Source organism: Meleagris gallopavo, chromosome 10 (genome assembly GCF_000146605.3).
Source record: "Meleagris gallopavo isolate NT-WF06-2002-E0010 breed Aviagen turkey brand Nicholas breeding stock chromosome 10, Turkey_5.1, whole genome shotgun sequence".
NCBI lineage: Eukaryota > Metazoa > Chordata > Aves > Galliformes > Phasianidae > Meleagris > Meleagris gallopavo.
The window spans coordinates 5863851-5877599 of NC_015020.2; the positions used below are offsets into that span (position 1 = coordinate 5863851).

The 13749-nt window shown below is 34.2% G+C and overlaps 1 protein-coding gene across 1 annotated transcript in view; it reads left to right on the forward strand.

Annotated features, from left to right (window-relative positions):
- Nucleotides 1-5281: 5281 nt before the first annotated feature.
- Nucleotides 5282-13749, forward strand: part of LOC104912368 (collagen alpha-1(XI) chain-like) — an 81595-nt gene continuing 73127 nt past the window's right edge. Inside the window, exon 1 of the mRNA XM_031554955.1 lies at nt 5282-5371. Coding sequence (XP_031410815.1) covers nt 5282-5371 — 90 coding nt within the window. The remainder of the gene's footprint in view (nt 5372-13749) is intronic.

Consider the following 13749-nt stretch of genomic DNA (forward strand, 5'->3'; position numbering starts at 1 on the left):
TAAGACTGTATCTAGGCAGTACTTCAGTACAAAAATATTTGTGGGGAAAATTATGCTTTAAAAATTGCATTAAAGAACAACACAATTATAAGGAGTACAGCTGGATATTCCTGAAAGCTCATTAATGGCAACTGTGGTTTCTGTTACACAGCCCCAGATGAATCCATTGAAACAGCTTTTAATCACTGCTTGCTTCACTGTAACTGACATGAGTGTATACAATATACTATGCTACAGATTAAAAAAAAAAAAAAAAAGTAGCTTAAAAATTAACAGGCCATCCACACAAACATATATATATATAAATTGCTAAAAAATTTTAAAACCATTCTGAAGAACAGCAGCGTATTATACATCTCTAGCAGAAGTATCACTTAGCAGATAAAAATTTTAAAACACCATACCAAGGACTCCAGAAAAGACTTACAAAAACTAAAATAGACAAATGGCCTTATTGTTAAATACAGTTAAACAAAACTGAAATCATGTAAGTGATGCTTTAACGTATGTTTTCACAAGACTAGTTTCAAAGACAGTATATTGTGCATTTGCAAAACCAATGTGAAGAAAAAAAAAAAAAGAGTGGCACCATTAGCATCAACATTTTAAACTAATAGTGACTGTCCTATGAATCATCATTTTAAACAAGCACAGAAAAACACTGAGGAAACAAAAGAAAGATAAAACAAAAACTCAGAGATGTAAGAAATTGCATCTTTCCATTACAGTATGTTTACCGAACACAGTGACTCTTCTTTCCCTACTGGGTATTTAAATTGGACATTTGAAGAACCAGGTAATGTAACCCATCCAACAATTCCTCGCTGACCCAGACATCTGCTTTATTGTGAAGAGCTACAGAGCAACAGAGAAATTCTACAGTCTGAATCAATGACTATAGATGTGACAGGCGGAGAAAGGTACAAAGAAAACAACATGTAATCTATTTCTTTTAATTCAGTATTATCTTTTTTATACTATAACCTCTGTAGAGGCATTCTTCTTTCAATATTTTTGATACTCCTTGTAAAGTAACAAAAATCAAACAAATCAGTTAAATGGTATCTTCTGAGAAAGAACCATTAAGAGAATAACAAAAAAATCATCCTACGTAAATGCTTTCCCTTCAATGGGAACTCTTCGTACTGACAAAGTATTTTAAAAGGTCACTATATTTTTCAATTCTTCCTTCTCTGGAGCCCAAATGGTCTTCCAGACAACAACTTTATATCTCCAAAAAAGTCATCACTCAGGTTTCAGTGTTATGATGAGATATGAAGTAGCTAGGGAATGCAAGTAACTGAAATTGCCTACATATACTTTATTACGGTACATTTTTTTCTTTCATTTAAAATGGGAACAAAGAAAGAAAGACATAATACAGGCAAAGATTTTGTCTGGGTCTTGTTTTATTTCATTGTGTGTAATTTTTTTTTTTAATTTTCTTCAAGCTTCCTGTACTAAACAGTAAAATATCACGGACTAAGCAATTTCTAAATAAGAACTAATAGTATCTAGTTAAACAACAATAATATACTCAAGCCCTTTTATTTCATGCTGTCCTAAATATTTAAAAGTTGATCTCTTTTGAGTTCTGAACAAGCTTTGGCTATTCAGTAAACATAACTTAGGAGAGATTGAACGAGATATCCTAGCAAGAAATTCTGCAATGGCTACTTTTCAGAAAATCAATCAAGCGATCTCTTTAAAAGTCTATCAATAACCTCATTAAATTAGCATGAAATTAAGCTGTGACTTTCTCAACCTCGTTCCCTGCGGGCTTCTGACATACCAAAGGGCTAGTAAAAAGAAATAGGAACTGTATCCCCCACACACGTACTAACAGGTAACTGACTAGAATCAGAGGTACTAAGTAACAAATAAGGTCACAGAGACAAAAATGGCTACAGGCATAATAAATAAATTTAAAGACAGGTTATTTGCATGTGAGTTACTACTAAAAGTAAGTGATCTTAAAAGAAAGTTAGCTTTACTGCTTATGCTCCCAGCCTTTATTTGGCTGCCAGTTACTGCCATGATGATCAATCCTTATGAGTAGTCATTCTAATGAGTAGAAAACAAATGCTTCTAAGCACTCTGAATCAGTATAGCAAGAAACAAATAGTCTCACAAAAGCCTTTTATGGCACACTTCAGAAAATAAGAAAGTCCAAAGGAAGTGAAAAGAAAACATGCTATGTTTCTTGAGTGTTACAACTGTTTTATTTTCACCTGGTTTGCTGCATTCAGGCATATAAAATGCTTGCTTTTATACCACTCTCTCATTTTTTACATACCATTGTCTATTCACCTCTTTTTCTCTCCCATATGATCATGCAAATATGACTTCTCTTTGAAACTGCGTACATGGTGCTCCACACCTTACAGGACAGACAGTACCTTGTAGTATGACTGGTTTTGCCTTAGGAATGTAGCTTTGATATCTGCAAAAGAGATTCTAATTTAAAACTTAATGGAAAACTAAGAATAAGAAATCTTTATCAATAACATGCTGTACGTGTGTATTATCTCATTTGAACATCAAGTGTATACATTAGCATCATACCTTCTTTTGTTTTACTTTAGTACACTCTTGCACATCCTTAACTTTACTGATATAAACATAGAGAAATAAAAGGGACTATTATCATGACTTAGATTGTGTGCTAAAGTGATTTACAAAATTAGAGCCCTAAAAAGCAAAGATTTAAAATACAAATGAGTAAACTCAGTCACCTCTGTTCTCTCCTTCTCTCCTCCTCCTCATTTATTTGAATTCTCTTTACTCTTACAATATCCTTAAGGAACAGCATCCATAGCGTATGCACATAATGCAAACCAAGGAGATAAGCTCTTTTTTTTCTTCCAAGTTTAGTAATTCAAATAAGATCTGAATTTAACATGTATGGAATTCCTGATAAACATGTTTATGTTCTTTAACTGTGAAAACAGCATGGATAATTGTGTCTAACTGTTCACAGTGATATCTTCATTTAACAAAGAATATAAAACCCTGTGAAATACATATATTTGTTACTTTTATGAATGATTACAAAAATTTCTTTAATGGCACTTCAATTTCTTTAATGACACTGTCTTTGTAGAAGAGGTGCTCCAGCCCTTTGACCATTGTCTAGATTGTTTCCAACAAGTCCATGCCCCCTCAAGCATAGAATCGCTCAATCACAGGGGTTGGAAAGGATCTCTAGAGATCATCAAGTCCAACCCCCCTGCTAAAACAGGTACACTACAATAGGTCATACAGGTAGGTGTCCAGCCAGGTCTTGAATATCTCCATAGAAGGAGACTTCACAAGCTTTCTGGACAACCTGTTCCAGTGCTCTGTCACCCTAACTGTAAACAAGTTCTTCTGCATAGGAACTTCCTGTGTTCAAGTTTTAGGCCATTACTCCTTGTCCTATCGCTACTATCAAGAAGAGCCTGGCATTATCCATTTACCTCCCACCTCCCTTTAGACATTTATAAATATCTACCAGATCCCTTCTCAGTCTTCTTTTTCCCCAGGCTGAGCAGACCTAGGTTCCTGCGCTTTTCCTCATATGGGAGATGCCCCAAGCCTTAATCATCTTCGTGACCCTCTGCTGGACTCCTTCATGGACATCCCTGATTTTTTTTTATCTGGGGAGCCCAGAACTGCACACAGGAGTTTAAATGTGGCCTCACTAGGGCACAGTAGAGGGGGAGGATCACCTTCCTGGACCTGCTGGCCATGTTCTTTTTAATGTACTGGAAAGATGGCTTTCTTGGCCACAAAGGCACACTGCTGTCCCATGACCAACCCATTTTCCATTAGGATGCCCAGCTCCTTCTCCACAGAGCTCCTCTCCTTTAGATTAGGCTCCACCATCTGCATAAAACCAGAGCATCTAAGATAGATAGACATGTAATGTAATGCCTCCTATGTATTTCCATGATAACTATAACAGAGACAAAGAGCACAATAATGCTATTTAATAGAGCAAATTCTCAGCCCCTAAATTGTTTTTCTACACAGTCACTACCATTAGCTATGTGTTTTTGCCAATGATGAACAAAAGCCTGCCTGCCAGGCTTCTAAAGATCTGCATGAGCAGAGGTGACCCACTGTCACTGCCACTGCTGAAACACACCACCCACTGCCTCGCTGTGCTCACATCCGCTCTTTGGTCTCCATAAACGTTCAGCGTGCATCAATGAATGTCAATAGCTGCCATTTTTTCCACGTGAAGAAATTCAGTGACACACCTTTTTTTCATACGCACCTCCATGTCAGATGCCATTCTGTCAGACTGCCCCTTTGCTGCCACAAAATGTAACAGAATACATTATTTGTGCTTCAGGTACATTAATTCAAAACAACATGGCTTAATATTGCTGCAACAATGTGGACAAAGGTAATATTTTAATAAGATGCCAAGGATTTCACTGAAGACTTAAAATTAAGACACTCTCAGAGAGTAGGACACTTCATGAGGTTTAAATCGCAGGAAAAATAGGGAATCCTGTGGCAAAAAAGTTACCATGCATTTGTATTAAACAAACAAAACAAACAAAAAAAAAGTTCTTTCCTTGTACTTTTCCTTCACTCTGATATAAAAATTATATTTGTTATAAATACTATAAAGAAATGAAACTTAATCATTCCATCTCCTCAAACCACATTTCAGTAATATCTCTAAGGAGTTAACTCGCATACCCTGGATTATTCTGGAAGCCTTAAGTTGGCTTTATTACAATATCAGTTTATTTTTCTTGCTATCCATAAGCATATTATTTCAGAATTATTTAAGCAGGGAAATCTCACTGGATTTTGTGTTCTTTCTGTGCAAGTATCAAGAGATTCTTAAAATATTTTATCAGCTATAAAATCCATTATGACGCATGCCAAATAATTTTCAGATGAACGCATTTCCCTTTATTCAACTAAACATATTCAATCTAGTTACCTCCTGAAGTTCAGCCTATATAGAAGTCTGAGCCACTGTGATTTTTCATCAGCCTACAGTAATACGCTTAATTGTATGGAATTGTTTAAGTGAAACAGCAGACCTTCAGCCAGACATTACTGTTTTAATAAGCCTGTTTCAACATCCTACAGACATGGTCTACAGAAGCACATTACAAGTTCTGAGGGGTGAGGTTCTAACAGGAAAGGACAGAGGGGAAGTGTATCTCTGCAGAGAGGCATATCCTGAAGCTGCCAAGGAGGAAGGAAGAGTGGAAGGACTAGGACTACAGTTGAAGTTAGAAGCACTGAATGTTGGAAGGCAGAGGTTCGGTGAATGACAACAGCACTAAACAGGAGGCAAATCCCAGCTCTGGCAGCAAACACCTGTCAAGCTTTAAAGAACAACTACATGAAAGAAGCAAAGGTAACAGGTTGAATGGCAGCTGTGCAGCTCCTTATTGCAGATCCCTGCCTTTCCTGACTAGAATCTGCTCACTGCTGCTCCTTTCTTCACCTAGGCCTGTTCCCACTGCTTCTTCCTGGCAGTGTTCCCAGCAGGGAACCCAAAGCCTCAAGGATACATACTCTGCTGCTCTTCAGGAAAGTCCTAAGCTTTAGATGAGCCAATACAAAGCACTTTAGCAGAAATGTTTTATTTATTCCTGCAAGAATCAGAGGACAAATATAAAAATAAAGTGTGACTTACCAGATTTATTTAAGGGAACTCTCAGCCATCCATCTGCAGATATATAGACTGCAAAATATTCTGTTCACAGCCTTTTCTTTGAGTTGTTATATAAAAACAGAAAATTATTTCACTAGTGCAAATTCTCAAAACATTTTTCTATTATTTATAAATGGTCTAATATGGCAAAATTTTGCCATTCTTAAAAGCAACTGTAATGAAATAAGCTGAAACTTAACAAATGTGACTGGGTAGTTTCTCCAGAATTACTAGTTTTACAGGCTCTACCAAAGCAGACTTGTACACTGAACTGAACAGTCATTTTGCTATACTGTGCGGCTACATAAGCAGAGACAAAAATGTCTGGGAAATACAGCATGCATTAAAAGTGCAAGCTTACTTATACAACTTACAATTTCCTTAAGTGATAATGTTTTCCCCTCCATCCATTCCCCAATTTTTCTATTTACTCATTTACAGTTCTGTACAAAAGGAAGACAGAATGTACTTCTTGTTCTACTCTATCAGAATGATTTTCCTCTGTATATAGGGATGTACCTAACACTCTTTCCTACAAGCTTTATTTAACCTAATTCTTTTCAAGATAAGACTCTACAATGATACTAATAAAAGTTCAATATGCTTCCAGTTAATACCTTTTCTAACAATAAACCTAAAATGTTAAATCTATAGCAATTTTCTACAGGCAGAGTCATAGCATTTTAAGGTCAGATTATATTTTAAAATAAAGTGTAGTTCTACAGACAATATTTTCCTTATCAGTTTTTCTTACTATTTATCTATTTCTAGTCACAAGGAGTGATAATGGCAAGTAATATTTTATCACTGGTATGGCTAATGTACATTTTGATTCTCAAGCTATTATATATATAAATTCTCTCCTATTTCTTAGTATAGAATGACAATGATCTTAGTTTAACTTAGAAGTGAAAAAAGAGTCAATTTAACTAAAAGCATAGTAAGTCTGATTACCTAGCCTTGCAATGAAATTTCACTGCAAATGAGATATTTCAGATAAAAATCAGCCAGTTGTACTTGCCTTTTCCCTTGGCCTAGAAGCAATACAGTTTAGGCTCATCCAGTCAATCACTTCTGACTTCCACAATTTTGCTGTGACTTGTTTTTTTGTTTGTTTGTTTTTTGTTTTGTTTTGTTTTTCTCCAAAGGGATGTTTAAATAAGATATCTAAATGAATTTTTGCCTAAAAAAACCAAGTATGTGCTTTAACAGAACTGACTTTGAGTCTTATACCTAAGAATAATTATAAAAATCATTTTATCTGTCATGTGAAGGACCCAGAATAAAATAAACTGTCACAAGGCATTGTGTCATGTCACCAAACACATGTGCATATACATTTTGTATAGGGAATAAATACTTCAGCTGTTCACGTGCTCTCCATTAGGTACACAGTCTAAGGTGGCAGATTTCCTTAGGGAATGTGTTATTGCATTTCCCATTTGAGCCTTTTCCATTGAAAGCTTTTCCTGTATCACATAAGAAGTTCTGCTATTCCTGAAATGAAGTCACACCCAATTACTTTTTAGAAGAAGAAGAGAGGAAAAAGAGAGCCGTGGTGGATGGTGTAAGAGGCAATGTAATTTATGTTTTCAGAATCTTTTGCTTACTTTGTATCTCCGGATCCCTTGAGATTTGCATTGTTCTGTTTCCTACAGCCCAGCACCAGGTTTTTGTGTCATAAGCAGGACGACAGCTCCTTTTGGAACTAGCGTAGCTCTCATTCCCCAGAGCTCAACCAAAAGTACAAATATCAGATTCTTTTAACACATTTGTGTATGATAGATGGTAATTCCTCCAGACAGAACATCGAGCTGTTTCAGCAAAAAGCACAAATAATAATAAAATCTCTCTGACAATAGGAAGAATTGTCTTAACAGACTTCTTGACTCAAGGAAAAATGAAAATATCACTGCATTTCAGAAGATGCTACCCATTCCACAAATTCGTTAAAGAGAAGATAAATTTGGTATTAGAGACTGATAGTTTTCCAGATTATGAGGCAATCAGGAATGTTGGGAAGAAGCAGTGTGAGCTACTTCCTCTCAAGTACCTTCTAGAAACAAGAGGTGAAATAAATAAATAAATAAATAAAAAGGGAAGAATACATGGCTCTCTGTAAAAGTCTGGGAGATTTTACTTTATGTTACAGTACCAGAAGAAAATATTCAGAGAAAGCACACAAAATTCAGGCTTATTAACTTATTATTAATAGTTTAAAATTATCCTTTTTTCAGTTTAATTCATTTATGTAATTACATACACAAATGTGTGTGTATACATATAAAATATGTATTGCTCTCACTCTGTAGTTCATAAAACCACCACATAAAATATTTTCATTATCAAATAGCAGACTAGCTACTATGCAAGTGTCTATGCAAGTAGGTATTGCAGATTTAGATGAGTCACAAAAAGTTTGAATGTAATTTTAGTTCCTCAGAAAAAAAATACAGTTTTTTTCTTGATTTTAATGAAATTCAAGCTTAAAAATGCACTAGAAACAGGAAAAATGATAAATTAACAACAACAAAAAGTGTTGAAAATGAATCTTCCACCTACTGAGGCCCAAAATGTATCATCTTGTACATAATTAGCAATCTATGGTAAGTAAAGCTTACTTCACAAGAACCTGAACTTATCTAACCAATGACATCTCTACAACAGGTCCTAAAGCTAGTTTTCTTTTTCAAATTTTTGAAATTCCAGCCTTCCTTTCACTTAATAAAACCAAAACTCATAATATTTACTTATTAGCCTACACTAATAAGCACGCCTTGCTTTAAAGTTGAGGTCATTACAGTTGTAATCTTCTGTTCTCAGGTAGTTGAACAGACACAAAATGCATTCATAAAGTCTGTAAATTCTTTTCATTTTATTTTAATTTATTTTCCTTTTTTTTTTAATTTATTTTGGGAAATACTCAGGACTGCAACACTGATGAAAACATTTAAATCGACTTTACTACTTACATTTTTTAAAAATTCCTTTATGAGAGAATTTTGTCATAATCCAGTCTTCCCCCCAGAAAATAAAAGAGTTCCAAAATAGGTAGCAACATAATAGAATTCTTACACTAAATTACTATCATGTCCATAGGTTAATAATATTAAAGAAGAATTAGAAAAGCACTTAAACCCTCTCTTTGTTTATCTCTTTCTATTCTAGAATGAAAAAATAATCTGAGGATTTTTGCTGTACCATCCCATAGCTCTGTATTAGTTATTCACCTCTTTCCTGAGCAACATAGGAATAATGAAATAAGCAGCAATGGCAAAAGCAACTGTTACTAAGCAAAGAAGGAATGAGACATTTCAGAGTAGAATATGTGAGAATTTTAAGAACTGCTCAGTTTTCCCCACGTCTCTCATTTTTTCTTAAGCAGATACAGTTCATTTTCCTACTGTGTGATGATGATTAATGTGAGACATCAAAGTTACATTTTAACTATTTGAATGATAACATTTCAGAAGACAGATTACAAATTTTACTAGAAAGCAAAATTGTTCAATCCAAAGTACCCTAATTTATCAGTGAAGAGTAATTAACTTCTTTAGTATTGCTCTAGGTGTGTACTAAGGAAATTCAGCATCTTGAAAATGGCTTAAGATAACCAACTGCTATTAACAACAGTAGCAGAATGATGCCATAGCAACCCCTGTTACAAATCCCTGAAGGAAATAGCAACTCTTGCCCTGTAGCTATACTCAATATATATTTAATATGATTTTTCATTAAAATCTTTTATACCTTGGCATCACAAAGTCAAACTGTATTATCATTACCCATGTAAGTTCAGCACAATGTACTCTAATCTCAAGATATCTAGGAAAATAAATTGTTCATGCATTTCACACATGAAAAATGTAGCTGCTCTTAGCAGAGACCTTTCACTTCTTCAGTGAGATATTCTACTTCCTGCTGCACAATGACTTACTGTACTTTATCATCTGTTATGTTCTTTAGCATAAAGAGAACTTTTAAGTTCATTTTATGGTTCACACAGAATAGAGTGGAAACATTTTTAGCCATTTAGCCTTTGCAATTTTTTCATGCTCTTCCAGTTATAGATGCTTTGCCTCTTAGTGGGCTCGTTCATTTCACTGAATTGTAATTGGGGGACATCAAACAATAGTCAATAATTTATTTGATATAAATTCTTTTGACATAATCCAATCATTTGCATTTGTTTTATCAGGACCCAGAAGAATCCATTAGAATTGAAAGATTATTAATGTATAATGTAGTAATGAATGATTATTTTTAATTAAGAACCTAGATTACAGTGAAATTTAACTAAGAGGCTGATATAAAGGGCTAATGCCCTTTATATTTTTTTTTATGAAGTCATATCAGTTACATACAGTTGTAGCAGGATTCCTCAGAGGGTCATTTCCATGTAAGGAAAGTTCAGTACTTGACTTTTGCGTGGAGGCATCACCAAATAACAGGGATGCCACAGCTAGAGGAGTTCTTCAATGTTGTAAGTACATGAATCTGTCATTGGAACCCTTAGCTCACATTAAAAGACAGTTTGCAAAGTGAGAATATGCCCTACACATACCATAGGTCTGTTTTTGTTTTTTTTTTTTTTTATTAGTATTTTTAACTGAGGGGATCTTCAATTTATTTCTCCTAGTTTATGAATAGCACAGAATACTCAGCCTTAATCAAGCATGGCACTGGATCTTCTCTCACAGGCCACTTGCATAGATTCTATGTACAGTCTGAGAGAGAGGAAAGCATGAGACTTCCTCTAGAAGTCTTTCTCTCCATAACTACAGAAGTTAAGTAGGCAAGCAACTTATGCTAGATAATAAACTTCTTACTGCTTAGCTGTTCACTAACAATTCTAAATTTGTTCATCACTGTACAGCTGATACAGAACCCTCAGTAACTACTTAGTTTTCAGCATACTGCCTGTGCCCTCTTCCTGGTTTCCTAAACCTCTGCTCAAAAGAACCAAAGGGCAGAAGAAACTTATGTCTTTATTTCACATTCTTCCATTCACTGCTTGTGAAACTGAAGTCAGTGCTTATTTTCTACTTCTAAAATACACATAATACCAATTGCTTTAAAGGAATGTAAGGTGGTTTAATTGCTATAATATCTCTGAAAGATGCTGCAGAAAAGGAAAGAATTATTATTGTGCTATCTGTATACAAAAATATATTTCTAAAAATTATCACAAAGATAATTGTTTATACTTCCTCAGAGAATGGTTACAAATTCCTAAAGCATGATAATCAACTCAAAAAGCAAACTATGAGCAAAATTGAGATATATAATAAACAACTACCTTTTTTTTTCCACTCTTTAGGTAGAGACCATGTGAGATAAGTATTTAAACAGAAACCATCTAAAGAGAAATTCTCTTCCAGTCAGGAAATTCAACTCCAAATGGTACCTTAAGCACTGATTTATTTATTCATAAGCACTGCATTTATTAGTTTTGTTTTTCATAGACACTGTATATTTTCTGCAGGAAGTTAGAAAATTTTCACATCATGCCATGTGAAAACAATAGTGAACTAATTTAAGGGAAGAATTGGTCAACTTCAGAATTCAGTATCCATCACTGTAGATAAAATAGATACCTAGAATAAGATTGAATTACTTCTTTCAATCTACCCAGAACTGCTTGGAAAAGTAAGCTGTTTTTAGAGAATTACCATCAGCACCCACTTGGTAAAGCAGTATTTTTACCCTCAAATCTCCTTTTTAATATTCATTCGGGTAAGAACACTAAATGCATAACTTCTTTAATAAAAAGTTTTACATCGTGTACTCCTTTTTTGATCTAAACATTAAACAATGTTTCATTCAATCAAGAGGTCTATATAGCTCTAGTGACGAGAAACACTGGGCAGCCTCTTGACTCTATAAAAATAAAGAAATAAATAACCGAGCTTTTCAGAGTTTAAAGATTTACTGAATGCAATTTCTTACAAAGAACACCGTGTGCTTTTAAAATCAGACACTGAAGCTTATTGATTAAATTGGATAGTCCTGTTTATAAAAATAAAAACCTCTAACTTACGATTTACTTTATTATTTTTAATCTTAAAGTTATTATCTAAATTATTTTTTCTAAAAGACTGTTTTTACATTTTACATAGGAAATGTTTCAAAGAACTAATTAAATAACTCAGGAACATTTTCTGTTTCCAAAGTCATTAATTACCATTTACTTTATGTACTGGCCTTGTAGCATCACGTCTTGGCAAGAATATTTATTCAGTTTTCATTAAAATCATGAGAAAGAGTCATTGATTAAACTGGAAAGTGGATTAAGCTCTAATAAAAGTTGATCAGAAGAAGGGGTTTTTTATTCAGGTATGAAGGAATACATGGTTCTTTTTACCCTATGCAAATAATAAAATCTTTGCCACATCACCGTTGCTGTGACCCAAGAAAATTACATTCTGCCCTGAATATTTTGAGTATTCTTTCTCAGTAATAGAACACTTAAATACTTCATTTTTCTGTTTATTCCGATCCCTTCTGTTTTGCTTAAATTAAATAACAAACGTGCTCTTAAAGTAGTGGCACAATGCATCTATAAGAAAAAAAAATAGAATCCATTTACTGCAATTTTTTGGCCTATTTTTTTGTGGGGCTGTTTTTGAGCTTCTTTTTTAAAAATAAAAATTAATTATATTTTCACAAAAAGAAAAGCAAATTTAAGAAGTATCTGACAGTAAAACTGCAAACTATTTTTCTTTCTGCATATCTGTTGCATTAACATTACATCTCGTATTAAGAATGACTACTGAATAAGAAAAGGTTTGCTACTGTTTACACTATGTCGAACCTGCTGCAATGAAAGCAGTTGTAGAGGGCACATGTTGAGTACAGTCGTGAAGTACATACTTTTATGAGTACAACCAAATTAATTTTTTCTAAGAACTGGCAGAAGTGATAAGTGCTGAAGTGACAGCAGAAAGATTTGCAAATGCAATATTTTTAAATAGAAATTGTAACTAAGCTTAGGGCCTTCCTGTATGTTACTATTATACAAAGAAAAAAAACACAAATCAGAAAATGATGCAGAAAATACTTTTTCAGAGACAAACAGAATGCTGATCATTTCAAGATTGTAAGTGTCTATATATTAGTATGTAGTGTCTAATATATTACGTAGCGTGGAAAAGATAGAAGACATCCATAAATAAGATTGGCATTAAAGGTACACAGGAAAATGTAAAGCAAAATAATTCATGCAAGTAATCAGAAATATTGTACTTGTCTTTAAACTATAATCTTTTAAAACTGTACTGACACATGCAAAATGAAAAAAATTGCCTCAAGAATATGACAAAATTAGACATAGTTTGGGGATAATTCCAATATAATTATTGTCTAATGACACTTTATCCAATGTCTACCGGGAAACAAGTCATTGTATATGGAACTTTTTAAAAAATGAAGCATCCCAAGTAAACCAAACTGCAAGTCATTCCTGTAGTAATGCAGAATGCAAGTCTCTTCTGCAGTAAACTTCAGGAGTCATTCACTAAAGCGAACTTATCTGTGGAGTTCACAGTCTGCTATGACCTTACAGGCTGAAATATTTTAGTTTCTAAGGAGAGTTCATAAAGAATTTTCAGAAGACTAAAGCTATATCCTCAGAGGGTGGTGATGCACTGGAACAGGCTGCCCAGAGAGGTTGTAGATGCCTCATCCCTGAAGGCATTCAAGGCCAGGTTGGATGGCAGCCTGGGCAGCCTGGTCTAGTGGTTGGCAATCCTGCCCACAACAGGGGGTGGAAACTAGATTATCTTAGATGTCCTTTTCAACCCAGGCCATTCTATGATTCTGTGATTCTGTATCTATAGTGTTTATTTATGGAACAGGTCTCATTTTCTACAGCAACCTAAACTCAAAGAAATAGTTGCCAAAATACTTGTAAGTGAAACACTGAAAATGAAGCATTGAAGGACTCTCTTAGATGTCAATGATCAGCATGTGTTTTGTAAAATTTGTCTGTAGAAAAGTTGTTCCAAAAACCACCATATTACGCAGATCAAATTAAACAGTTTGTTGTCTAACCTGAAAAATCTAATGCTTAAATTACC